The 25,577-nt window shown below is 42.6% G+C and overlaps 1 protein-coding gene across 11 annotated transcripts in view; it reads left to right on the top strand.

Annotated features, from left to right (window-relative positions):
• LRRFIP1 (LRR binding FLII interacting protein 1) overlaps positions 1–25,406 on the top strand; it is a 90,063-nt gene extending 64,657 nt beyond the window's left edge. For 6 of the 11 annotated variants that reach the window (XM_042874943.1, XM_042874945.1, XM_042874941.1 and 3 more), the window contains 9 exons: positions 2,970–3,002; positions 4,040–4,165; positions 4,887–4,958; positions 6,692–6,862; positions 7,863–7,955; positions 8,426–8,518; positions 9,682–9,774; positions 10,237–10,378; positions 11,945–15,404. In XM_042874943.1, the coding sequence (XP_042730877.1) occupies positions 2,970–3,002; positions 4,040–4,165; positions 4,887–4,958; positions 6,692–6,862; positions 7,863–7,955; positions 8,426–8,518; positions 9,682–9,774; positions 10,237–10,378; positions 11,945–14,028 (2,907 nt within the window). In that variant the 3' untranslated portion in view covers positions 14,029–15,404. Of the gene's footprint in view, positions 1–2,969; positions 3,003–4,039; positions 4,166–4,886; positions 4,959–6,691; positions 6,863–7,862; positions 7,956–8,425; positions 8,519–9,681; positions 9,775–10,236; positions 10,379–11,944; positions 15,405–18,875; positions 18,923–19,806; positions 19,925–20,399; positions 20,480–21,095; positions 21,201–22,675 lie in introns of those variants that run through there. The other 5 variants (XM_042874949.1, XM_042874950.1, XM_042874944.1 and 2 more) reach the window with 5 other exon arrangements.
• The last annotated feature ends 171 nt before the right edge of the window (positions 25,407–25,577 follow it).

The raw sequence follows: 25,577 nt of genomic DNA, 5'->3' as shown, positions 1-25,577 counted from the left end.
TTAGGAGGAAGAGATTAAGTGCAAGATCCAGGAAGACCTGATAGTGCCCTTTCAGTATGCAGAGAGAGGTGCGAGAAGGAAGGGCATGGACTCTTTAGCGGGGTCTGCTGTGATAGGACAAGGGAAATGGTTTCAAACCAGAAGAGGGGAGATTTAGACTGGCCATAAGGATGAAGCTTTCTACAGTGTGGGTTATGAGGCACTGGCACAGGTTGCCCAGAGAGGTGAGGGATGCCCATTGACTTAAAGGTATGGGTAACTTTTCCTCTCCTGTGTGCAGCTGGGATGTATAGCAGAACTGCCACCAGGCCTTAGGGCTGCACAGGAGGTATTGGAGCACTTGTGTCAGGCACACTGCAGTGCTGCTGCAGCTCACGGTCTGTCCTGGGCAGTCACTGACAGAACAGCTTCAAGGGTTAGCCTGCCAGTCCTGTGCTGTGGAGAGGAGAACTTTTTCAGACACTGTGCTAAAATGATTTTAGTGTCTGTGAAAAATAGGCACTATATCCATATATAGGCTTGCAGGATGGTTTTGCTCTTGTGAGGTTTCCAGCTGTGGTAAGCCTCTGATATTGCTGACATTTTTGTATCGGGCCTCGGGATTTATTTGATCTAGCTTTGAGAAGAGGCTGAACTCTGATCCCACTCACTTCTTTTTACAAAGAGCAGCCAGTTGCTCTTGCCAAAGTAAAGATGGGCATGCTGGGGTTCCTCAGAAGATTGCCTCCTTTACCTTGTTTTGTACACTAAGACACGAATTGCTCAACTTGTTGACAGGGAAGGAGATGATCTGGTGAGAGACAGACCTGTGTCTTTGTGGAAATGAAAGATGACAGTGTTCCATAAATTCAAGGTCATGTATCATTAAGTGCATTCCTCTTAGTCTCTCTCTTAGCAAGTATGCTGGGTGTAGCGCAGTGAAACTGGAGCACACGTGTTCAGTCTAGCTGCATATGATGCTTGTTATTGCATGTAGATATGGAAGGTAAGTTTTTCAGACAAGAGTTTTGTGTGACTTCAAAGAGGTTCTCCTGAACGTCCTTTGATTTCTTACTGGATCAGATGCCCAAGGGCTCCTTGGAGACTGACTGAACAGCCAGGGTTCCCCCTGCTGGCTGCCTGTGTTTGGAAAGTACTCCATCAGCGAGCTGAACGAGAACTGTAGGGAACATTCATATCAAACAGGCTTCTGTCGTTCACAAGACAATCGTTACAGCCTTTGTGGTATCACTGCCTTACAAATGTAACATTACATCTTTGTAATGAGGTGATATTGGGCTAAGGGAAATGGCTTTGCTCCAGGTGAAATACAAGCAGTGATTCTTACTGTAAGGAGAAAATGCTGTGGCTGTTTCATTTGTGGCACCAAATAGACGTGTGTTGCAGGGCATTGCTGGGCAGAATGAATGAAATCTGTTAGTTTTGAAACCACACGCATTTTGAAAGTTACTTAATAGCTCTGGATGATTACATCCTATCACAAGCCTCAATTATTGAAGATTGTTTTGCAAGGAATCCACAGGAAAACATCACAGTATGGGGGTGAGACCCGAGTAGAAACATCCACTGCATGCATATCTTTGAACACATGAGCTTTAACGTCTTCCCCTTTGCAAATGGAAGCTTTTATTTGACTCATGCGGTGCTTCACTTAAAGAAGAGAGTAAATGTTGATGTTTTTATCTTATTAAAAACATCTTTTCATCCTCATTCTGAGAGTCATTGAGGGAAAGCAGTATTTTCATTTGTGCCCTGAAGCCATAATGCAGGCTTTGCAGAAGGCAGCATATAAATTTGTGGATATAAAAAATTGTGTGTGTGTGTGTGTATGTATGCATTAATCTGTGGTAACACATTTATACCTTCACAACTCTCTTGTTACACAGCAAAGCAGTGTTTGGATGGGCTGGAAAGCTGCCAAATGAAACCTATGCTGTTCAGAAATGGAAGTAATGGGGTAGTGGGTAAAGTGCAGCTTAGCGAGTGGAATCATCCACACATTGCTCTGTATAACTCCAAGGAAAAGAATAGGAGCGCTGACTGATTGGAAATACATGGAAGTTTTGAGTTAGTTCTCTCCAATGAAATATGTTAGCTTAACCTCAGCTATGCCCTGCTTTCCTCTGAAGCAGATCTCTATTGCTTCCTCAGCCATTTCAAAATCGTTCTTCTCTTTAGCTCTCCTAGGCTCTTGATCTGGGTCAGCTGTTTGTTGTTGAGAAGAATCTTTGCAGGAAACCATCTCCATTGCTGTACTGAGCGTTCCCAGAAGCTGACACCTGGGCTTCTTGCATCTGCCCAGGTTGTATGTGGTTCTGCTCGGCCTTCTGAGCACTGAACTGGTCTTGGTTCCTGGTACTTTTCTTGCTCCTAAATGCTGCTTTGGCTCCAGTCTTTGTTTCTCCTGGGCTGCTTTTAGCGTAAGTTTGGTTTTCTGAACCAATAAATTCCAGGAAAGTTCTGAAGTCATAGACCAGCTGTTTGTTTAGACTTTGAGCTGGTCCCAGATATGTGATTGCAGGGTCAGTTTTTGTTGTCTGAGCCTTACGTGGGTTTTTGCTTGAAGTCAGACACCTTTTCTCACAGAAGGAGAACACTGAACTTATTGGAGCTTCTGAGCCGTACATTTCTCTTTTACTTTTTTTCCTCTGCTTTTTGGGAGAGGTGCAGATGCAATCCAGTCCTTCAAACCTCAGTTGGTGCCTTGCTTTTTAGAGGGGTGGAGTTGCTTCCATTTATTTAAAGTCCATAAAACTGTACCTGCAAGAAACTGTCTTGATCTGGAAGTGCGTTCACCTTTCGTTTGAACAGTTTTGATCTCTCTACTTAAGTAAGTGGCTGTTTTAGGTTCATTAGAGAAATTGCTAATGAGAAGTATCTCAAAGGTTTAAGAATTACCCTTCTGACATTGTTTTGCCTTCTCTTGTACTTCATTATCTAATGATTCCTTCTGAACCTTTGCTTTACAGATTGAGGAGCGGCCAGAAAAAGATTTTGAGAAGGTAAGAAGGATCATGTGAACTGCTCTGACAACAGCACAGCTATTTTTTCTGTCTCAACTTGTAGTGAGTTTGAATTAGCAGAGCTTTCTATTACTCAAATCATATCACAGAATGGCCTGGGTTGAAAAGGACCACAATGATCATCTGGTTCCAACCCCCTGCTGTGTGCAGGGTGACCAACCAGCAGCCCAGGCTGCCCAGAGCCACATCCAGCCTGGCCTTGAATGCCTGCAGGGATGGGGCATCCACAGCCTCCTTGGGCAACCTGTGCCAGTGTGGCACCACCCTATGGTTTTTGAAGACAGACTTGAAACCATCATGGTCGTTCAGGGGTTAAGTTGACATTTAACAGCACTGACATTGCTACGGCTAAGCCATGTGAATATTGGTTTTGTTTAGTAGAACTTAATGGTGGTATTGCATAAAAATAGATAAAATGAAGTTCTTACTGCAGCAGTGAGAAATTGGCCTTACCCCCACTACTCTAACACAGCGTTGCCACTGCTGCAGAGTAGCAAGTACAAATGAAAGCAGAAGAGTTTGAGGAGTAGTCAAAAGCATCTACGACATAATACAAGTTCTGAAAGTGTCTGGCAAGATGGTCCTAGCCCCTAAGGATTTTGTCTAATTGAGAGTTAATACTTAGAAGTTGACTTGTGCACAATGATAACAATGTTTAGCTCTAGTCTCCTTTTTCTCATTACCTCTTCTTGCTAAAACTTGATCTCAGTACTTCCTGAGAGATGTTAATGGAACTTGCATTAACATGTAGAAATGCATGGGTTCTTCTTTCCCAGCCTGATGTTAAAGCTGCCCTTGCTGATGAGCTGAGTAACAGCAGCTCCCATTCCCCTGGATTTGGTTTTAGCACTCATTTCTAATGTTTCCAGTGGCATTAGAGACCAGTGAGGTGCCAAAGACACAGTTGCTGTTTTGTCATTTATCTTTATCAAGAGATAAATAGTGCACGTTATGTGCATTAAAAATAATATGTAGAAGAAATATTCACAACCCTATTCAACTGTTTGTGATTCCAGGGAGCACGTACTGTCTCAAGTCTATCAGCAGCTACCTTAGCTTCCTTGGGTGGGACTTCTTCACGAAGAGGCAGCGGGGATACGTCCATCTCAGCAGATACAGAGGCATCTATTAGAGAAATAAAGGTGAGCTGTTCTTAAAGCCAACATAAACTGTATTGAACCATGGCTTTTTTTATCTGAGTGCCTGGGTAGTCCATAACTAAACTCTTTTGGGTTTTTTCTGAAGATTGCTTTAAGGCTGCATTCTGAAATCTATTTTTAAATTGGAAATGTGTGTTCTGTTAACTTTCAGTCATTACAGCAAGTTAAAATATCTGGAATTCCCACTGGAGAGCTCAGATACGAGCAGTTCAGTTTCAGCACCATAAGAAAGCTGAAAGCAATCGTTTGGTGGTGACCAAGGACAAAGAGGAGAGGCATAGGCCTTACAATGCATTTAATGTGATGGATGGATTTTGTACAGTCTCTTATAGTGCTAGTACAGCCTGTATTTCAGACTTGCTTGGACAGCTTCAACAGAAGATACCAGAATTCCCCAAAAAGGATGATAGTGAAAAAGGGTAGAGAAGGGCTCTGACTGGGACACATTGGAGACCTAGAAGTTGGAGCTGTGTCTTGGCCTTGTTGTTGATGTCATGGTTTTTCCAGTCAAGAAGAGAAGAATTAGGATACACTTCTAACCCAGACATTCTACTCTCTAGCAAGGCTTTCAGATTACAATCAGACTGCTTCACTTGTGTTGTAGAAATACTTACATGAGAACTTTGGATACTTGCTCTTCCATGTGCGTTTGTACCCATTTAGTCTCAGTGACATCACTGACCTTTCTCACCGTTTCTCTCAGGATATCTATGAGTTAAAGGAGCAGATTCAAGATGTAGAAGGCAAATACATGCAGGGACTGAAAGAAATGAAGGTACTGGTGTACTGCAGTGTGAAGTGTGCTAATTAACCCCAGCTAAAAGTTCACAGAGCCAGAGTGAGACCTAGCACTGACCTTGCACACTTTTCTTCTGGGAGGGGTTGTACACTGTGGAAAGCATTGCATTACCAGGAAAAGTGTCCCTTCTGGTGTCTGTTGATTGTGGTGAGCAATGCTTCCAAATATGAACTGAAAGACTGCTGATTGCTATTGCATGTCTTACTTGATGTTCTGAAAAGGTAATCATTCTGCTTGCAAATGAAAATTACTAGATTGTGGGTGTTTTTTTTAAATAGCTGTGTAACCCAGGAAGCTTCCCAAAATTGAAAGCTGGCACCAAGGAAGCACTTACAACTTCCACAAAGCTAGAAAGGAGTTTTGATGCAACGACTAACATGCATCTCCGGTGATTTGTACCTAAGCCACAGCAAGTCTCAATAGCAGTGTTTAATTCTGGCTTTACATGGATGTAAAGGTGTCCAGGTGCCCAACTGTGGTGGAACTTGGTGCTAATAAAACCAAATGCAGCATGCTGAAGGAGTGCTGCAGCAACTCCCTTAACTTACTTACATATACTTCCTTTCCAGCTAATTTCTGAGATTAATCTTTCCACTGTTTCCAAATAGTGACTGCTTTCCTGTGCTTAATATTTCTTACCCTTGGGCTGGAAAGCATGCCAAAACACAACTTGTGTTTCAGGAGATAAATTTATACAGGCTCAAAGACAAATGCTCTTATTTGTCGATAGAAATAGAAAATAAACTGGTTCAGAATTACTGCTGTGATCATCTCACTCCGTCATCCCCAGCTCTGTTTATTGAATGGAATGGGAAGTACATGGAAGTTGCCCTTGCTATAGGGGCAGTGCCAATAGTGCTGAAGTTACTAGAAAAGTTGCTTGATCTGGAAACTAAAACAATGTGTGTCTTAGCATATTCTCACTGGTTTGCCCATGTAAGACCTTTGTCACCGTATTAAAATCAAGTACTGCAAGTTTGGCTGTGCAGCATGGGAATGGTCCTGATCTTTATTTTGCCACTGTCTGTTGTTACAAACATCTCAGTCTCTTGTATTCAGGCCAAGTTGTTAAGATGGGTTTTCAGGACGCTGGGATTTGTATCTTACAGAGTAAACTTGTTAAGATGGAAAGCGATTTAGGAAACAAAAATGGTGCATCACATCACAAAAGCTGCAGCTTTCACAGCAAATGTTAACTCCTGAGTTAGTGTGCTTAGTTATACCAGTGTCTCCTACCTCACACTGAAATTTGCCTGAAGTGGCTGTTAAACTGCCTTATGTTAAAGCCTACCCCACTGAGATTGGATGACCTAAAATGATCTTAAATCAAGGTTAGTTTACCTTTAAAGAAAAAGAATTTGCAGCTTGTCATATCTTCATCAGCTGCTTTGAGCTGCCAGCATTCAGGGGCAGGGGGAGGAGGGAGAAGGAAGAAAACCCTGAGAAAGCAGGAGCTGAAGCAGCAGAGAACAGGAAGCATTTTAATCCACCCCAAGGTAAGGTTTCTTGCTCGTTAACAGAAGTGGGAATGCAGGGGAGGTTATCCTCACCTTGGGACAGCTGCTAAGTCTGTCCTGCAGATGATTAGTTTCAACAGGACTACTGAGGAGGCTTGTGGTTTTATACCTTCATTTTCTCCCTTAAGGTCTGGGCTGGCAGAGCGATGTTTTGTAGCTGACCTCTCACTGTGGTTGCTTTGTTCTTTGCAGGACTCTCTAGCTGAAGTCGAAGAGAAGTACAAAAAGGCTATGGTGTCAAATGCTCAACTAGACAACGAGAAAACAAATTTCATGTACCAAGTAGATACCCTGAAGGATGCACTCTTAGAGTTAGAGGAGCAGCTCGCGGAATCCAGGAGGCAGTATGAAGAGAAGAGTAAAGTATGTATACAGAAACGGCGTGTTATTTAGCAGTGAAAGACTTGTGGGGGGCTGACATCTTTGAGAGGATGAAAGCAAATCACTATTCCAGATTTTAAATAAGTTATTTTTTTACAGAGCAGCATGCTGTGTGCTTGCAGTCATACGAGTAGAATTTTTCCTTTGGCTTGTGTTTGAGAAAGCAATTTCTGAAGTGAAGAGATATTTAATATGGGAAGGATACACTGTAGTACTACTATAGTATCAGACATCCTTTTGTACTGTACATTGGAGGTGAAGGTTTTGTTTGTGGTAATTTCTGGAGTATTTTAAGGCATGAAACTCTCTTCCAAAGAGAGCTGTGCAGCTTGTAGATTTAAAGCAGCTGCATGGTTGAGCATGGCATTGTTTTGCATGAATTCAGCATCTCAGAGCTAGTAAGCTGGTGTTAAATAATGCATCTGGTGCTTGGGTTAGCTTCTCTGAACTGTCCCTTTAGCATGGGGGCATTTTACTATAGTGTGCTGCAAAGCATACGGTTCCTGGAAGATTTGGTGGTTGGTTTGTTTAGTTTTTGTTGCTTCACTGGTTGTCTTTTTATCTGTTTTGTTTTGATTTGGGTTTGGCTTTTTGTTTGTTTGGGGTTTTTTAAGTCCTTAATGCCTAGTGAATTTTTTGCACTGTTCTTACATAGGAAGTGGGGGTTAAATTCCCATCCACTCATCTGTGAAGTCAGTAGGAGTTGGGTGTAACAGCTATTCACAGGCATCGTGCTGCTCAGTTTGTGAAGCTGGCTAAACGATGTCTGTCACTTCTATGTTTGATGTAATGTATCATTTCTTTGGGAAAAGGACAAATAAGACAACAATAAAACTGTACTCTTGTGGGACTGTGATTAGGAGCACATTGAGGAGTTGCGTGGCAGGGAGCATTTTCTTGGTTGCTGGGCTTATTTCCTCCAGTTTTTCCTGGGATGCTATTTTTGATCGATTACATCTCATGAATTTTTCATCATTCATAGGAATTTGAGAGAGAGAAGCACGCTCATAGCATATTGCAGTTTCAGTTTAAGGAAATCAAAGAGGCTTTGAAGCAAAGAGAAGAAATGCTTGCAGTAAGTAACTTCATTCTTTTTACTGGTTCGTTTGATCGGTGTGTGCCCAGTTAGCAGTAACAGTGTAGAAAGGAAGGAATTTTGTTCCCCTCTCAAGTTTCTCACCTGAAGAAATATTACTGTTCCAGGCCAAGCAGGTTCAGACTAACTTACAGGAAATAGTATTTTCCTAAGTATTATCTGAAATTGTAATGTCCACGATGTGAAATAAGCTGTTTTCTCAACAGCTGCTTTGTGGAGATGTAGAGGAAAGCAGTGGAACTGTCTGACTTTGTAAATCAGCTTGCGAATAGTAAGGTTGCCTTAGGAGAAGCATAGATTGAGCTGAGGTGTGAGAAGTTATGATATTGTGCATGCAGATACCCTTTTACTTCACCTGACTTTGTGTTCTTTGGCATCGCTGCAATCTCGACTGTCTTTGTTAACCTGTTCCCTACTTTCTGTCTTCTCATTTTGCTCCTGTCTCTCAGGAAATCCAGCAGCTGCAACAGAAACAGCAGAGCTATGTCAGGGAAATTTCTGATCTTCAGGAGACAATAGAGTGGAAAGACAAAAAAATAGGGGTAGGACTGTCAACTCCTGAAGTGTGTTCAGAGTGTCGTTCTTCAGCTGATCCTGCTTTTGCAAAACCCCATGAATAATAATACTCCTGAGTGACCCTGCTTGGTGTGGCTGGCTTAGTATATTTCCAGTGAACTAGCAAGTAGTGCATTTTGTCTTTGTTCAACACCATAAAATCCAAGAAAAACTTAGCAGCTGTTCTGAATTCGAAACGCAGGGGTTTTTATTTGCCATGGTGCTTCATTTGTGTCTGCTGTACTGAGAAGGAAAGTGCTATTTATAATGCTGTCAGCACTGGTGTTTTGCTTGTTTGGATTCAATCTGCAGACTGGAGTGTGATCAAGAAGCAATAGAGCTCTTTGTGGCCTGTGGGGATGAAAGTCCCGAACTCTCCCTTGCTTCTCATGCCTTCCCACCACCCCTTATCAAAGCCAAATGGAAACACACTCTTAAAAAGAAGCATTGCTTTCTTTTCTAGCAATGAATACTGGAAGAATTTCTGAATATAGAAGGGAAACAAGTCATACTGCTGACGTCCAGTAACTTCTTGCGATTTGAAACTCAAGTGTCTGATTTTTGTTACTGTTCTATTTGTGCATTTATATAGGAAATATCAAGGCGGATCCATACTAGATGACACCTTTGCAACACATCCCAAAGTCTGGATGACTTAATTGCAGTTTTCAAGTTAATTGAAATGTAACGCAGCCATCATAGTAGCCTGTGCAATTAATAGCCCTTTTACAGACCATTAAAATGTCAGGCCTGCTTTCATGCTCTTGTCTGAGTACATGGGAATCGCTTTATGTCTTCAACGTACGCGTTGAAGTAATATGAATGGACTCATCTAGCAGATAAGAGGGAAAAGTAGATCCTCATTTGAAGGATTTCTAATGAAGCTTGGGCTCCGAGTGTCTTTAATAGGAATTCCTGGAGCTGATTATTACTGAATAAGCTGTGCATTTCTTGGATTTGAAGCTTGTCTGTGTGTCTGAAAACTTGGTCCTTTAGTCTTTGAACTTTACTTTTTCCACATATCACTTCCACGAATCTTTGAATATCTTAAATCTGCTCATTCTTGTTTACACTTGCTTTTCATGGTCTTTACTTTTCTCCTTTTCCTCTCTTCACATCTCTTCCCTCTCTGTCTGTGTTGTGAACTCAGGCCTTAGAGAGGCAGAAAGATTTCTTTGATTCCATAAGGAGTGAGCGGGATGACCTTAGAGATGAAGTGATTATGCTGAAGGAGCAACTGAAGGTATGCAAGAGGAGTAAGAGAAGCTTACTGCTTACTGACTGCTGACCTTTCCTTCCTATGCATTTTTGTAGCTGAGTAGCGAGAACTCTTGCCGTGTTGCCTATAAGTTGCCATTTCAGGCATTTTCTGATAAAGTCCTTCCCCCTAATTGATTGTGAGCTCTTAGTAGAGCCTGTAATGTTCAGCATTGAACTGTTGCTTTTGTAGGAAACTCATCTCTGAGAAGCCCTTGACACAGCAGAATTATGCTTAAAGATCGAAGCCTTGCTGGTATCACGTGCTCTCTGTGATGCTGGCTAAACAGAGAACTGTAACATCCTGTGCTATTTTCTGACTTCCAGCCATTTGTAATGGAGCAATTGAAGCAATGATTTGATCAGAATGTCAAGGACGAGAGCATCTGAACGATCCTACTCTTAACTGAGCAGCAGGCTTTAAAGCGTTGCTTTTGCTTCCCCGTAGAAACATGGAATAATCCCAGACTCTGAGGTAGCCACCAATGGGGAGGCATCAGACGTTCTTGATAATGAAGGACACTTGGATTCTTCCAAAACAGTTCAAGGCACAACGCAGGCATTAAAGACAGCAGGGGACGGGATGCTAGGTAAGTGCTGGCTGTCCTTCTGTATCTTTCTGTCTGTCTGCCCGCTCATTCCTCTCTGCTTGGAGTTTGGGCTTTTGTCAGTGGGACAATTAACACGTCACGCAGCATGCCACTTGTTGAATCACTTGTGCTTCACATCACGTTGTGCATTTTCCTGCTTCATATTTAGTATCACTTCAAGTGTGTTGTGCAGTTTCCTGCAAAAGCAGACTTCATTCCCCCTTGGAGGTGACAAAGGACAAGAATACCAATATTACACGGTACAGATAAGTAGCAGTCATTTGGATTACTATTTAAACTCTCAACTGTCCCAAATTCATGTCATTCAGCGTTTTTCTGCACGCATCTTAAAGAATCAAGATCAAAACATTTTAGTTTCACATAAAAAGCTTGTATGTTGGTTCACTTACGTACCTGAGAACTGTCAGCGTTTGCTGAACAGAAACGGTGGTCACCATTAAAACCCTCTGGTGCATGAATTCTTTATTCTTGGTATCTCATACTGTTGAGCAGTTCCTTTTACCACTTCAGCCTCTTATGATGGAATGAATGCCATTAAATTTAATGAATTTGACTCTGAGACAGATGCTGTAAGGAAGGAGAAATCTGGTTGGCAAAAACTTCCTCCTTGTCCAGTTGTGATGAGTGACCACTCAGAGAACTGTTAAAATAGCAAAAGGGATTTTTGTTGTTACTGCTCTAAATCAGTATCATAGTAAATAGCAAGAAGCAGACAACAGTTGCAAGTGCAATTTATCTTGCTGTTGGCTGCTTTTTCCTCACTCTGTTTTTGTATGGAAACAATATGGAGCACCAAAATCAAGGTAAGGGTATATATTTAAATGTAATATGCCTTCTGTCTTTCCTTATTCTGTTTATTTGAAAACAGGTACAACATAGACTCGAAAGCTAACTGCTGAAGCTGCAGTGTTGATTTAGTACCTGTTGCTTCTAAGTAAAGTTGGAAGAAAACAACAACCAACCTACAGAAGTCCCCATCCCTTTGAGTGGATGGAGTGGCACTAAGTGTCTGTGTTGGTAATGTTGAACAGCTGAAACACGTGCTTGCCAATCAGGTTTATATATACGTGAACACTGATGGTGCCTGTGATGAAATCCTACCGAGTTACTCTTGCTTACTTCATTTACTGGCATCAGCACACTCTTGCATGCACCGCTGTTAGGCTTCAAGCTGTAGAAAATAACTGCCCAGGAAATGCAGTCTTTACAGTTACAGAGTTACATCTGCAGATACCCTTGTTAAATTGCACTGCTTGAAACAGAGTTGTTTTCATCTCCAGAAGCTGTAATTCACATAGCCAAGAGCATAGATCTTGACAAAAACACAGGCCAGCACTGAAGGCTTTTCTTGCTTTGAGAGGGTGGTGGTGGTGAATTTCACTGATCAAACCCACCCCCTTACTAATTCAATTGCTGCTTTGCCTCACGTAATTGGCAAAAGCTGATCTTCCATTAACCTGCTCTTTGATTCATTCTCTTTCGGGTTTTAAGTGGGGAGGTAAGAGCTGTGGTGCGGTCCCTTCAACTTTCTCAATGGTCTTTTAGGCAAAGCCAAGGAAGTGGACATGAAAAATGAGATTTTGGAGGATGTGGGGAAAAGAGAAATCTTGCAGAATTCTGAGCGTGAGGAACACAAAGAGGAGTCTGAGGAACAGGAAGTACAGACATTGCATGCTGATGAAAATACAAAGGCAGAAAAAATGATTGAAGAAACTGATGCTCTGTCAACAGTGACGTTACCAGATAGTAGGTTCACAGAACAAATTCAAAGCCTTACAGAACCCGTGTCAGGGAATGCTTCTTCAAATGATGATAGTGATGCAGGTGATTTGAGAAAGGAGACGCAGTCAGCAGACGCAGCAGCCCAGCAGCCTGTTAGCGAGGAGGTGGAACACAGTAACTTAAACCCAAGGACGACTGAGAACTCAGAAATGGGCTCACTGCAAGGTCAGGGTTTTGAGAGTCCTCAGGAAGCGCACAGTGACTTAGGTGTAGAGCATGAACTGGAAAAAGCTGCTCCACAGCAGGAAGAAGGGGAGGATGTGGAAGCTAGCCATGCACTGAGTGCTAATGAGGTGGAGCAAGCAGCAGGCAGTGCAGGTGACAGCGGTGAGACGGTATCTGGCCGGTCAGGGCTACCAGAGCCTGTGCTAGCAGGCTCACGTAGTGAAGAGGTAAAGGTGGAGGGCCATGCTGAAACACTCCAGAGCTCGGAAGAAAGTGCTGAAAACAAAGTGACAGAGGTCTTGGAGAAAGCTCTTGTCGAAAGCAAAGACTGCACTGATGGAACAGCTGATGAAACTGGAGGTGATAGAGCTAGAGAACAAAATGAGGTTGGGAGTGCAGTTCAGGGTCAGAAAATGAAAAGAGATTCCACGGGCTTAGAAGGGGAGGAGTCGTGTGAAAGTGGTGCCCCATCAGATATAAATGAAGAGGGAGGAGATCAGGCACACATCCAGCCAGTTTCCTCAGAGGATGGTGAGTTAGCATTATTAGAGGAGCAGAATACACAGGAGCAAACAGAACTTAAACCTGCTGAGAAAGATGGACAGGAGGCGTGTTCAGATTCTGCAGAAAAGCAGGAGAAGGCATCTGGGGAGTCTGTGGGCTCTGCTAACAAGGTAGAAGGAAGTGCACTGCATCAGACAGAGCCAGACACGGGCACTGTGAAAGAAATGGCATCTCAGGAAACAAGTTTAGACCCAGGCTTTTCAGATGATGGAATCGAGGAAACAGAAATGCAAACAGGAGACGTGTCTGGGAATGGAGAGGAAAACAGAATAGAATGCTTAGAGCGTAATAGAACAGAAGACTTAAAGCCAGAGGCAGAGCTTCAAACAGTTCATTGTGGTAAAGAAACAACAGGTGATACAGAGGATGAGAAAAATAGTTCTCTAGAAAGTGAAGCACAGAATGTAGTCCAACATGAGGAAGGTGAATCTAAAGAGGAGTCCATTGTATGTCATAGTGTAACTAGTGAGAACCAAGTAGATAAAGAAGCACTTAAAGAAAATAAAAGACATTCAGAGCTTGCAGACCACCAGGGTGATGAACTTACTTCTATGGAAGATGCAGGTAATTCTCTTGCACAGAAAGCTGAGCTGGATGAAAACGTTAGTGAGCAACTTAGACTAGAGGGCCAAGCAGAGGAAGAACAAGAAGACGATGGTGATGCATTTGATTTTGACGAGGATTCAGAACAGACACTGGAAACTGATGAAAAATGCGATGGAGAAGAAGTTGATGCACAGAGTGAAGAGGATGACAGAACAAACAGCGTGATGAGAAAAACTGCCCAAACAGGCGAAGAGGGAGAGAGAACTGGCAAAATAGAAACCATGGACACCTTGACTGAAGGTGACAGCTTACAGCATAACAAAGGAAATGAGTCTGAAGAAACAGGGCGCTTGCAAGAGGAAGCATCAGCACTGAAAACTGACGAGAAGGCTGATGTGTTGGCAGGTGAAAACAAAGCATCAGATTCTAATGAAGCGGAAAAGGCACCAGGTGAAAATGTTCCAGAGCAGGATTTGGAAAGTGCTGGCTGTAACAGGGCTGAAAGCAAAGAGGATTTGCGAGGTGGTAGGAAGGGCAAGGGTAAATCTAAAGATGACTGTACAATGTCCTGAGTTCTGAATTTCAGTCCATACAAGTTAGAAGCCATTTGATCAGGCTCTGTACCGAAGCACGCGCTTTGCACGATAAATCAGCCCTTAGGAATATAGGAATACTGTTAAGGAGTTCATTTTTTCCTTGCAGGTAGATCTCATAATACACTGTTTGGTCATGTAAGCGGTGATAATGCAAATATTAGATGATTCACTGATGTACCTAGCCACAAAAAATCATCCAGAGGTTTGGTTTTGCTGTGTCTCAGGTTAAATGTGTGTCACCAAACAAAGCAAGCTTCACAAAGGAACTGATCAGGCTTTTGCACTTGAAGTACTTCTGGTGTTGATAACTGCTGCTGAGGAGCTTTTGTATGAAATTCCTACTTTCTAGCCTGGAATAAAAATAGATTATCTGAACGTGCTTGTATGTGCAATAGGACTACAATAAGAATGTTGATGCTTTGTCGTGAAGGAACTTGGAAGATCAGCAACACTTAGATGTAATGCTGACATTTGTTGCTGAGCGGTTAAAGCCTAGGAGCCCTTTCCCATAGCAAAAGAAGAAGAAAAAAAGATGCCCTCATTCCACTTTTTGTATGTATGTTTCTTAAAAGGACATATTCCAAACTATTGGTAGATCACTGTGAATTAAGGCTCAGCTTTGGAGGAACAGTAACACGATTTGAAGGAAATGCAACATGTAGGTTGCTGAAGGGAGCAAACATGTACGTGTTTACTTCATCTGGGCACTTTGCACCACAACAGGCCTTTTGCACCATGTCTCACGTGGGTTTTGTATTTTTTTCCTAAGAAAGTGTCAGTACACACTGTAACGTGCTTAGGTTTGCTATCCAATACTGTACCTATGAATATATAAATATATTTTTAAAACAAGTGTTCAATATTGCATTCCTTATTGCATTATATATATATATTTTTTTGCAAAAAATATTATGAAAGAATGGTTTTCTTTGAAAAATTCTTTCTTCCTCTTTTTCTGGAGAGACGGTAACTCAGGATGTCTTAATCCTCATGGATGTCAGACCAAAGGCTGTTTTTCCACATATGAGCCCCCGTGCCTTTTTTTGGAAAGCTGGATTACCTTGTATTACTGGCATCAATGAGACACTTCAACCCATTGATGTATTTCCACTTGCGTTTTTACAGTGCTTGGCAGGAAGATGATGTTTTGCATAATTAATAATTAGCTGGAGGTTGTATGAAGCAATGAACATGCAAAGGGAATGCAAGTTGAGGAGCTGGGGGGCTACAGAAGGTTCTATCTGTTGATGTTACAAAGTTGACAGAGTTCAAATAGACTGCAAAATTACAAGATGTATATCAAAGTGTACTGAGCTGTATATAATTAAAATAAACATATTTTATACTTCAAATTGTCTGTCCGGAGCACTCTTTATAAACTTGTGTAAATATTTGTTTAAATCCTTCTCACTTCAAAAACCCTTTTCTCGAGCTTTCTTTTTTAAATACAAGTATTGCTTTGTGCTACGTAGATGATAGAGCTGTCCTGTGAGGAACAGGCAGCCTTTGAGGACGTTCAGTGTTTGAGACCATAGCTCTGCACTTGTGACAGCACTGTAAGCCTGTAACTCTTTTCATATGGCTTCTTTCCAGCTTAGAGCAGCTTCAGTGTGGTTTCTGTAAGTATTAGCAGTTGTTCTTACTGTTACACTTAATTCTAATCTAAAGAGTCACCGTTCTCTAAAGCATCATTTCTTATTATATAGCATTGTGTAAGTAAGATTTTTTTCTTTGCCACGCTCAGCTGTAACGTATGGTTTAATGTTGAAAGTATTCTAAATGTGTGTATATTTAAATGTTACAGTGTTATATTTAACTAAATTCATGCCAGACTTTGCCTAAACTTGTGGATGGGTCTATAAACAACTCTCATTGAAATGAGGCACTTGCCAGCATTTCCTCTATTTTTCATGAGTTTGTTTCCAACAGGAGTGCTGCTTGATTGTTGAAGGGCAATTAATGGAGACCTATTTTTAACCATTTTTTCCACTTCAGAAAATACGGCGTCCTTAGAGAAGTCCCTCTGTAGAGCTAAGTCATGGAAAGAGATGACACCTCCAGCCTTAACTGCCCTTGTGCGTGCTCTCATCCCACAGCACCTTGCCAAATCTCAATGATACTAGGGCAGGAACAAGAACATGGGGCAGGGGATGAAGAACAGCTCAGGTATCATAAATCTCCCCATGAATGCTGCCTCTTGGAACCCGTGTCGGCAGCTGGTCCTTGCCTTCTGGAATCGGACAGGTACCATGAAGAAGGAGGTGATCTGGGTGTTTCTGGCTCTTCTCTTCTTGCTGGAATCTTCTTTCCTGCTGCAGTGAGCGCTGGTTGCAATGCATAGGGCTTTCATCTCTCAAAAGAACTTCAAACACTTATTGGGTTCTGAGTTTGAGACCTAGGGGCACGCATAGCCTGGAGTGCTGGGTTTATGCGTACTGTGACTTCACAGCTAGCTTCAAGTGCTGTCAAAAGCAGTAGCTGAAATAACTTTGGTATTCAGCAGGTAACAGTGAAAGGCCTCAGTCAACAGTCCCTTTGAAAGAGTGGTCCTGCTGTCACCTTCAAAATCTATGCTGTAAAGCCAGTGCCTTCTAACTCCAGTGCTTATCTTCACGCTTGCTCATGAACTTCCCTCTTCTGGGGAAGAGTGGAAGGCGTTCTGTTATTATTCTTCTTAATTTAAACGATGTAGTATAAATTGACAGCTTCAGAGTAGTGGTATTGTCCAGCCTGTTGTTGGATCCCTGCAAGCTGATCGGAATAGCTGCTTGAAACCGCTGGTGTATTTTCAGGGGTTGCAGCCTTTGCTGCTTGCCTTCCCATCCTCCAAGGACAGCTTACCCTTTTCAGCTGCACTGCCATTAATTACTTGGTAGACCATGCAAATCATTCAAGTTACCAACAGCTGCATCCCACTGCACACTATCCTCAAAGTAGGAAGAGGCACCGGGTATCTGTGGGTGATCAGGGGATATCAGCTCAGCTTTGCCACTGAAGCAGCACAGTGAGTCAACCGCTTTCCCAAAGCGATGACAATGGTCGTGTGGCTTCAAGAGCCTGAGCAACAGCAGAAAGCACTGGTAACCACAGAGCTGCCACCATCCCACCTGTCCTGTTGTCAAAAAGAATGGCACTGCGCCTGGCCTGCTCCTGTCCTTCCGTTAGGCAGGAATATTTCACCTCACAGCAGTGGCTGTGCTAATAAGTTATTTGACTCTTTGGAGTCCCTTAAGTTAGGGCTAATTTCTTCTGCATCAGTCCTTGTTCTCTTTGTCTACCGTTAGTAATTCCATTTCTTTATCTCTGACGAGCTCTGGCACCAACGCTTATCTGAATACCTGTGACCTTCCTTTTACTGTTTGCTCTCCTTGCTTTTTTCATTGGATTTCATCTTCCTTCCCTGTCATCTTTTTACAGGATGTGTCTTCAGCCTCTTTCCATGTAGGCAGATGAAACTGTTTTCTTATTTTACACTTGGTGTTTTTTTCTCGTTAGTTTACACAAACGTAAATGTATTTTTTTGTCTTGTGACAATGCTCACGTGTAAGAGCACCGGGTGTGTTACAAACAGCTGTGAAAAGGGATAGGACTTGAGGAGGTTCAAAAGGAATGCACAGAGCTGCTGTACTGGGGTGTTACGTTGATATCTGTATTTGGGTGTCGCATCAGAAGTTGAGGTCAAGGTTTGATTCCAGGCTCTGGAATCACTGCTGATACGGGGAACTTGTACATGCATTTATGACCTTTGCATTTTAACAATTGAGCAGCTAACAGGCAGGACCTTAGAGGTGGAGCTGAGCACGCTCACTGCCTTGGTTCTGCACAGTTGACTGCCTGCTGGCAAGGGAGGGAAACTAAAGAAAACTGCAACAAATGTGTGTGTCAAACCTAAATAACTGCAACAAACAGACATGTGGAGTAAGACCTATCTGAGGTCTGTATGTCCTCTTCTGATAAGAATGCTGGTTGGTGATGTTTGGTGTACTTCTGTTGAGGTGGCTGAACACGCTCAGGCTGTCAATTAATGAGGTAGAGTGACTTCAATTATCATAAAAACTGAGAGTTATCATTTGCTGCATACAGTACCTGCTAAAATACTTTCACGTGTTGCATTACTAGGAAAGAAGAAACGAGTGATTTGGTTACTCACTGCTGCTTTCCAGTTGTCTCATTGTGTATCGTGTTCTTTATTAAACAATGCCATGCACATCTGTTTGCTGATCTGCTGTACTTCCAAGTTCAAGTCACAAGGAGTCTAGATTGCCTGTTGCCTTCTTGATGTCTGACTGGGACGATTGACTGTGAAGGGTTAAAGAGCAAAGAATGCTTACCAGGCTCTTGAGTTTGAAATAAAAATAATGTCGTGGATAAATGCTTTATTTGTCACAGTACTGAAGATAACGCGATGTCATTTCATGCTGTTTAGTTTTCCTTTTGAAGTGAGGATTTTCAGCGCAGAGAATGTGCATAGCTATGATTATAGGTGTTTGTGGTGTTTTCATTGTGCTGAACTGTAAAGATTTGTGAGATTTTGTGTTGCAGCTGTTGTGTTTGACCCTAGAGTTCTTGCATGCTAACCTAACGTAGAAGATTAGCCTCTTTGCATGCAGTGGGTGCCGTGACAAGCATGCTCTGTGGGAATGACATAACCTCCCCTGGCTGCAGCCCCTTCCCAGTCCTGTTGTGGCCTCATTTCCCGTGGTACGTGCGTAACTACCTTCATCGTTCCCTTCACTAACCTGAACGGGTCCCTCTTGTATCAGATAACTCTGAAACGCGTGGCTCACTGAAATCAGCACTGAGCTTTCAGTTTTCTCTTTCAGAAAGGCTGAAAAAGCTCATTGGTGAACGAGAGTCCTTACTAGACCAGGTGAGCACGTGAGAACTGAAATGCTGTGTGTTCACTTAACGGATGATAAAAATAATACAATCTCAGGAAACCAGGATGCCCCTAACACAGACTACAGAACATACATGCTGTTCTTTCAGAACGTGTGCTGCTTTTTATTGCCAAAGACTTGGCTGCTTCCCTCTGGAATTCTCCTGTGCGTTAACACAGGGTGTGAAACGGATGACCCAGGGGCCTGTTTCGTGTTGCTAACATTCAGTGCTCTGAGTATTCCAGACTGCTGTCTGTAGCCACCTAAACCTCCTTCTCCATAACTATGTCTGAAAAATAATACTTTGGACTGAGCGAGGCCAAGGGGGAAAAAGCAAATATGGTCCAGAAATTAGAAAAGCAAATGTGACCTCCAAGAGTAAGCCTTCCTGATGGCTGGTTCTGTGGGCAGCAGGCAGTTTGGAGAGAATGCTGGTGGGATTACAGTAGATTGGTAAATAACAAAGTAATTATTGCTGATATCGCAATACAGTGGTTGTGATCTTCATGCAGAACTCTTGAGCTGATCTGTTTCTCTGTGTCACGCTCTATGCTTCCATTCACAGACAGTATCCTTGGCCTTGGGCTTTCAAGCACAATCAATCACAGTTTGGGGTTACTAAGGATGTTTTATGTGATTGCCTACAGAACAGTTCTGGCTTTTCTAATAAAACATTCTTCTTCCTCCTATTATTCTTGTCCCAAATTTACACATAAGCACTGATACTTAAACTATGGTGAGTCACTTGCCAGAAGAATTTCTGGGAAATGTAAGAAAAGATACATGTTTTTAATTTAGTTTGGAGGGAAAAAACTTCATAACATTCAGGAGAGTCCTGAAACAAGTGTCTTATTTTAATAATTGTGTACCTCAGGTTAAAAAATTAAAGGGACAACTGGAAGAGAAGCAGAAGAATGGCAAGTTGGAGAACGCGCAGTCTGAAGTAGAAGTTCTGGAAAATGGGACAGATATGCACATGATTGACCTCCAAAGTAAGCTGTGCTTTCATTTTGAGAGAACCTTTGTGTCGTGAATGAAGCTGAGAGAATGTGCCTGCACAATGGACATGTGGCCTGAAGTAAGAGTGAGCCTTCAGTCCCAAGGGAATTCCAAAATGGGAGCCAGCCAGGAAGCACCTCTGCTAGAGGGGAGGGAGCAATCCTTCAAACAAGAACGGGATGGGAAACCTCCTTCATGTTCTGCAGGAGAGCTGAGGATGAGTTCTGTGTCACACCTGGCTTCATTCCGCTTTGAGCGACCAGAAGGCAGTCAGACAGGGTTGGGGTTAGCTGCTATCTATCTGCTGGGCACTGAGTGGGTTTACCTGGCAGCTCTTAGCACAGAAGGAAACCCAAGGCAGGGAGCTGCTCTATCACTGCCCCAAGTAGTTTCCTGGAATGTGGAAGTGTTGTGACAGCTTTGTTGAGCCTTATTCTCACATCTCTTATAAATCTGCAATTCTTTTAGGAGATGCCAACAGGCAGATCAGTGATCTCAAATTTAAACTAGCCAAGTCTGAGCAAGAGATAACAGCACTGGAGCAGAATGTAAGTTCCCGTTTTGTTCTGTTTGTTTACTCTTGATGAGAATGCAGAGAGTGTATTTTACTCCATGAAAAGTGCAATCTTAATTGATGTGACTTCCCTTAAAATAAAAAGCAGGATTGTTGGAGCACCGAGGCTCTTGAAGTTAAGCCATGAGGAGTAGAATACTTTTCTTCATCTCTAGGGGAAAGTCAATATATTATTCATGTCTACCAAATGAAAAGCTCTCAAACACAGATGTGTACTCAGAGCACTTTATGAGCTCCTCAGAACACTTTCATGTGTCTAGCTGCTGGCAGTTTTCAAATGGCTCCTGGCACATGAGATAGTATGTGTGGGTTTTGTGCAGTGCTGTTCAGATGTAACTGTTTGCTCGTGATCAGAGTATAAATGGCTAGATTTAGTAAATGGGCTGTGATTTCTGTTGCTGGAAGCGTATGAAATACGGGTACATCTAAGGGCTCTGGAGGTAGTTGCCATGTCTTCTTTCGTACGTTTTTCTCAAAACATGCCTTTCTTTGATTGAAATGAATCCACCAACTTTCATACTGCTTAACTATCAGCAGAGGAGTAAAGCTTCAGAGTGATCTTTAATTCCAAACGTTTGCATTTGCAATAGGTAATACGACTGGAAGGTCAAGTAGCCCGATACAAAACTGCTGCTGAAAATGCTGAAAGAGTAGAAGATGAACTCAAAGCAGAGAAGCGCAAACTACAGAGAGAGGTAACTAAATGTAACTGTCACAGGAAACCCATGTGCTGCTTGTGCAGCCTTCAGATGCTCAGCTTTGCATGTTGATCTCAAGCTGTAAGTGAATGTGAATTGTTCCTTTTCTTGCTCAGTTATCTGTTCGTGCCTCTTTCCTGTTGCATTCCCATCCAGACTCTGCCCATATTTTCTCTTAAAGCACACTTTTCAAGCTCTTCATAATTTCGACCTTATTTCTTTTACCAAACTTTGTGTTGTCTTTAAGCAACTGCTACAGCCAGCCTTAAATATGTCAGCTGCTTTCACGCCGGCCTCCTAAGGGGTTTTTCCACTGTGGCTTTCTGTACCGTAAAAACTAAATAGCTCTTCCTGCTATGCTGCCTGTAATAAGTCATTCCTTGTGGAACTTACCCTTCTGTCTGGTTGTCTCGCTTATCAGATAAGATTCATTCCCCTTAAGACACTGGGGCTGGTGCTTGTAAAGGCATTATAAGCCACCACAGCATAGAGATCACGAAGAAGCTCGGACCACAGTTTATAAACATCACATTTGCTTGAGAGAAGGACATTAATTTCTAGCTTTTTTTTTTTTTTTGAAGGGGGGGTGAGGTGCTGGATTGTGATATCCAAAAATGGTTCAGATATTCTTGTTTAAGTGGTCTTTAAATTAAAGCTCAGGATTCGTGTTGTTAATTCCAGGGAAGTACTCCAGTACCTGTGCTAAAGGCTTCTTTCTCTTGGGCTAAGGAGCCTTGAAGTCTCTTCCACAAAGTGCAGTGGCTTCAGTCAAAACCTGCAGCAGTTCTTAGTCTGTTGCTTAGGATGCTGTCCTGGAAGGCAGCAAGCTGCCCAAGGCCAGAAGGGTCCCAAATGCTGCAGTGCTCCCCTGGATGGCAGCTCTAGACTAAGGCATTTTTGCTCCATCTCTTCCTGTTCCTTCCTTCTGTCAGAAGGAGTGACACTTGTTTTTTCTCAGGGCCAGTCTAACTACTAGCAAGTCCCAAATTGAGGGAAGCCCTAAAATCTGCCTTGTGCTGTCATTGGCACCCTTATCAGGGTTTTGTAGCTGTTACTCTGTGCTTTCTCCCTTGGTGGATGTTATAGAAAATTAAGGCTTCAAAGTCAAGGCTGTTTCTGTAACTCTGGGAACCAGAAATGCAAAAGTCAGGCACTGTGAGAAAGGTGTATGTCACCCAGCAGATCTCTGAACATCCCTGCCTCTGAAGCCAAGGCCAACTGTGAGCCAGATGTTCAACATTCTGTAAATAGTTTGGGTTCTTGGCACCATGCTTAGTAACTGTGTGCGTGTGGCCTTCAAAGCAGCAGTGCTGCATTCACCATTAACTCCTCTCCCGGGAATTTTCAGCTGCTTTACCACGTAAGGAAGCTCCTGCAGTATTGTTGGTAACTATAAACTCTGCTTTATCATTGGAAAGGGCAAACACTGCAAAAGTGACAGGGTTAGTTTTTTTTCTGCTTCTTTCCTTCAGCTTCGTTCGGCACTGGATAAAACTGAAGAGCTGGAAGTCAGCAATGGTCATCTAGTAAAACGCTTGGAGAAGATGAAGGCCAACCGCAGTGCTTTGCTGTCACAGCAATAACCACCAGCTCTCAGTGGAAACGACTGCTGGACAGAATCCGAACGGCGTTACAGATGCTTCTGTGTCTTGCTGTCCGGGATGCTTTGCGTCATGCCTTCTGACAACAGACAACTGCAACATTTGCTAGGTGCCACCCAGCCGTGGTTCCCTTTACGCAGATTCAAACCTACTGCACTATATCTGTAGGAGTAACTGATCCACATGGCTGTGCCTGCGGGGCCCTTCTACGCACTGCTGTGGGTACAATATCTGTATGCCATGTAAGAAGCACATCGGGGCGCCGCGTTGAGTTCTCCCAGAAGGCACAGCAGCTGTTCCTCGCCATTTCAAATGGCATTCGAAGAAAACACTTTAACTGGACTGGAATTTTGTGTCTTGCTGAGAATTTAAAAAAAAAAACAAAAAAAAACCACTGTAAGTTTTAGACTTTCTCATGACTGTATCTGTCATTTAGTGACTACGGTAGAGTTATTCATTGTAGGCTTTTCATTTACAAATCATTGTGGAACCACAAGCCATTACAAAGCAAAACTCCTTCAGTGGAAACCGTGGAAGAAGATGGTCTTGGAAGCAAAAGTGACCTTAAATGACTTTGCCAATAAAACAAAGGTGTTTGGAGGGATTTTTGCACCGGTCGAATCATAAGACTATTTTATTTCAGGGTAAATAGGCAATAGCTTCATTGGATTTCAAATCTTATTTGTATTATTTAATCCCTGCTCTTGGAATTGAAGTAGAATACTTCTTAAGGATGTAAAGTTGTGTTAATAAACCAGCGTAAGGCCATGTTTGAAGAAGTGGTGGGTTTTGCACTTACATGACTTCAGTTTGTCAAAACAAGTGTCGTTTGCTTAAACAAAATACGTCATGGGTTTTCTACATCAGAAACTATCTACTGGTCCATGAACTGCTAGGAAAACACGCCGCTACAGAATGCAAGTCTAATCTTTAAAAAGTAACTGATAAGAAGCACTTTAGAAAATGTTACTGCATATGGGTGTTAGTTGTGTTTTTTTTTGCAAATACAGAGATAGCAAAATATTTCCTTTGCAAGTCATTGTAAAGGTTTTCCACTTCTCATGAAAGCTACCATAACCAGTTAAAATGATGCAGTTTACACAACTAGCACAGTAGCTCTGGACTGTGGAAAAAAACCTCTGAATGTACTACTCCAAGGAGAACAGCAGTTAGCTGAAGATGACATCTGTCCTTTCCCTTCAGCCCTACCCCAGCAGTAATGCAGGTGAGCAATTCCCTAAGGGATCTGCTCGTGGGATGGAGCAGCATCTCCTGTTTGGCAGGAGCAGCCTTCCGTCAATACGGTTTGATTAAGCCAAATGCAAACTCAGAAGCCCGTGTTGTCCTAACTTGGTTTCGGATTTGCTGGTCCAGATCCTTCTCTAGCCTCTTCCTCATAGCCTGGAGGTTAGAGGATAAATTGCTGCTATTTGGAACATCAGGGGATTGCTGGTATCTTAGAGCACCTTCACAAGGTCAGTAAACCAAAACCTGTATCTGAATGTGTTTTGGCTAGGTTATAACACCTTCTTCTTTGTTCCTCGGAGTGCCCTGAACTTCAGGGGTGAAGTACTGAGGTGAATACTCCAGGATGTGGAAGAGGTAGGCTTGCTGTGCCTCTGAGGAAATAAGTGTGTCCTTGCTGGTCTATTGGGGTAGAACATGGGAAATGGAGGAATCGTAAATCATTTAATTTACTCTCCAGCTAGGGCTTTGGATTTTGTTTTCCTTTCCTTGAGAGGAGCATTCAGGTGCAAATCCATGTTTCTCATGGAATACCTCAAAATTGCTGTTGATATCTAGTTACAACTTTATGTGACTTGTGTAATTTCTGGTGTACGAAGCCTCTGGGGCCTAAAAAAAGATGAGTTAAGGGTTTTTCTGAATGCAAATGAACATGCTAAATGCTACATCTTGCTAACTGATGATGAAGTGTGGGATTACCATCAGTCATCTTATTTGTGGTAGCGGTGAGAAACTCCCCTGGCAATATTCAGGAGCAACAAATCAGAGTTGGTCCAAAAGGCTGAAAATAATGTTTTGCTCATCAAGAAGTGATGTGTGGGTTTTTTTTTAAAAGCAGATTGCATCTTGCACCCCATAAGCATTAGCCTCATGACAGAAATCAGCTGTGTATTTCAACCTGGATATGCTCTTAGTAGGAATCGTCGTGTGTGATGAAGTAGCTGGATGTTGAAGCTACGTTTTTTTTCCCCCCGTAACTTTCAGTATGACTTAGCTTTAGAATAAGGGAAGAGAAAGCACCGTTGGGTTTAATGCAAACTGGTTTGTGTCTTCCTGTGAAGAATGTACAGCAGGGCTTTGGATGATGACAGCAGCACGTGCCCACGTTGTTTCCATTGGGCTCCAGGCAGGGCTGCCTCCAATGACCCCACAATTCTCCTACAATTTCTATTTAAAACTGCTTTGCGTTTATTTTCAAATGTTAAATAATATTAATGTTTGCAGAATGGAATGTTACCCGAAAAAAGTTTATTGGTTGTTGGTTTTTTGTTTTTCTTTTTATATATAAATGTCAAGGAGTGTGGAAAAGGAAACTCATCAGCAGAAGTTGCCAATAAACAACATCACTTTGTCGGGTGCTTTTGGTGGTCTGTCCTCGTGCTGCTGCTGGGAAACGGCCCCGAGCAGCGCTGTGTGGGGATGCGCGGCCGTGGGGCTGAGGGCGGGTGGCGGGCTTCTGAAGGCGGTTGTGCTTCGGGGCTGGGTGCGTTCAGACCGCCGCTGCGTTGTTTAGAAGCCTCAACGCATT

Source organism: Lagopus leucura, unplaced genomic scaffold (genome assembly GCF_019238085.1).
Source record: "Lagopus leucura isolate 7727_CA_CO unplaced genomic scaffold, USGS_WTPT01 Super-Scaffold_100012, whole genome shotgun sequence".
Lineage (NCBI taxonomy): Eukaryota > Metazoa > Chordata > Aves > Galliformes > Phasianidae > Lagopus > Lagopus leucura.
Note: the sequence above shows the minus strand (reverse complement) of the source record. Positions and strands in the feature narration are given on the sequence as shown.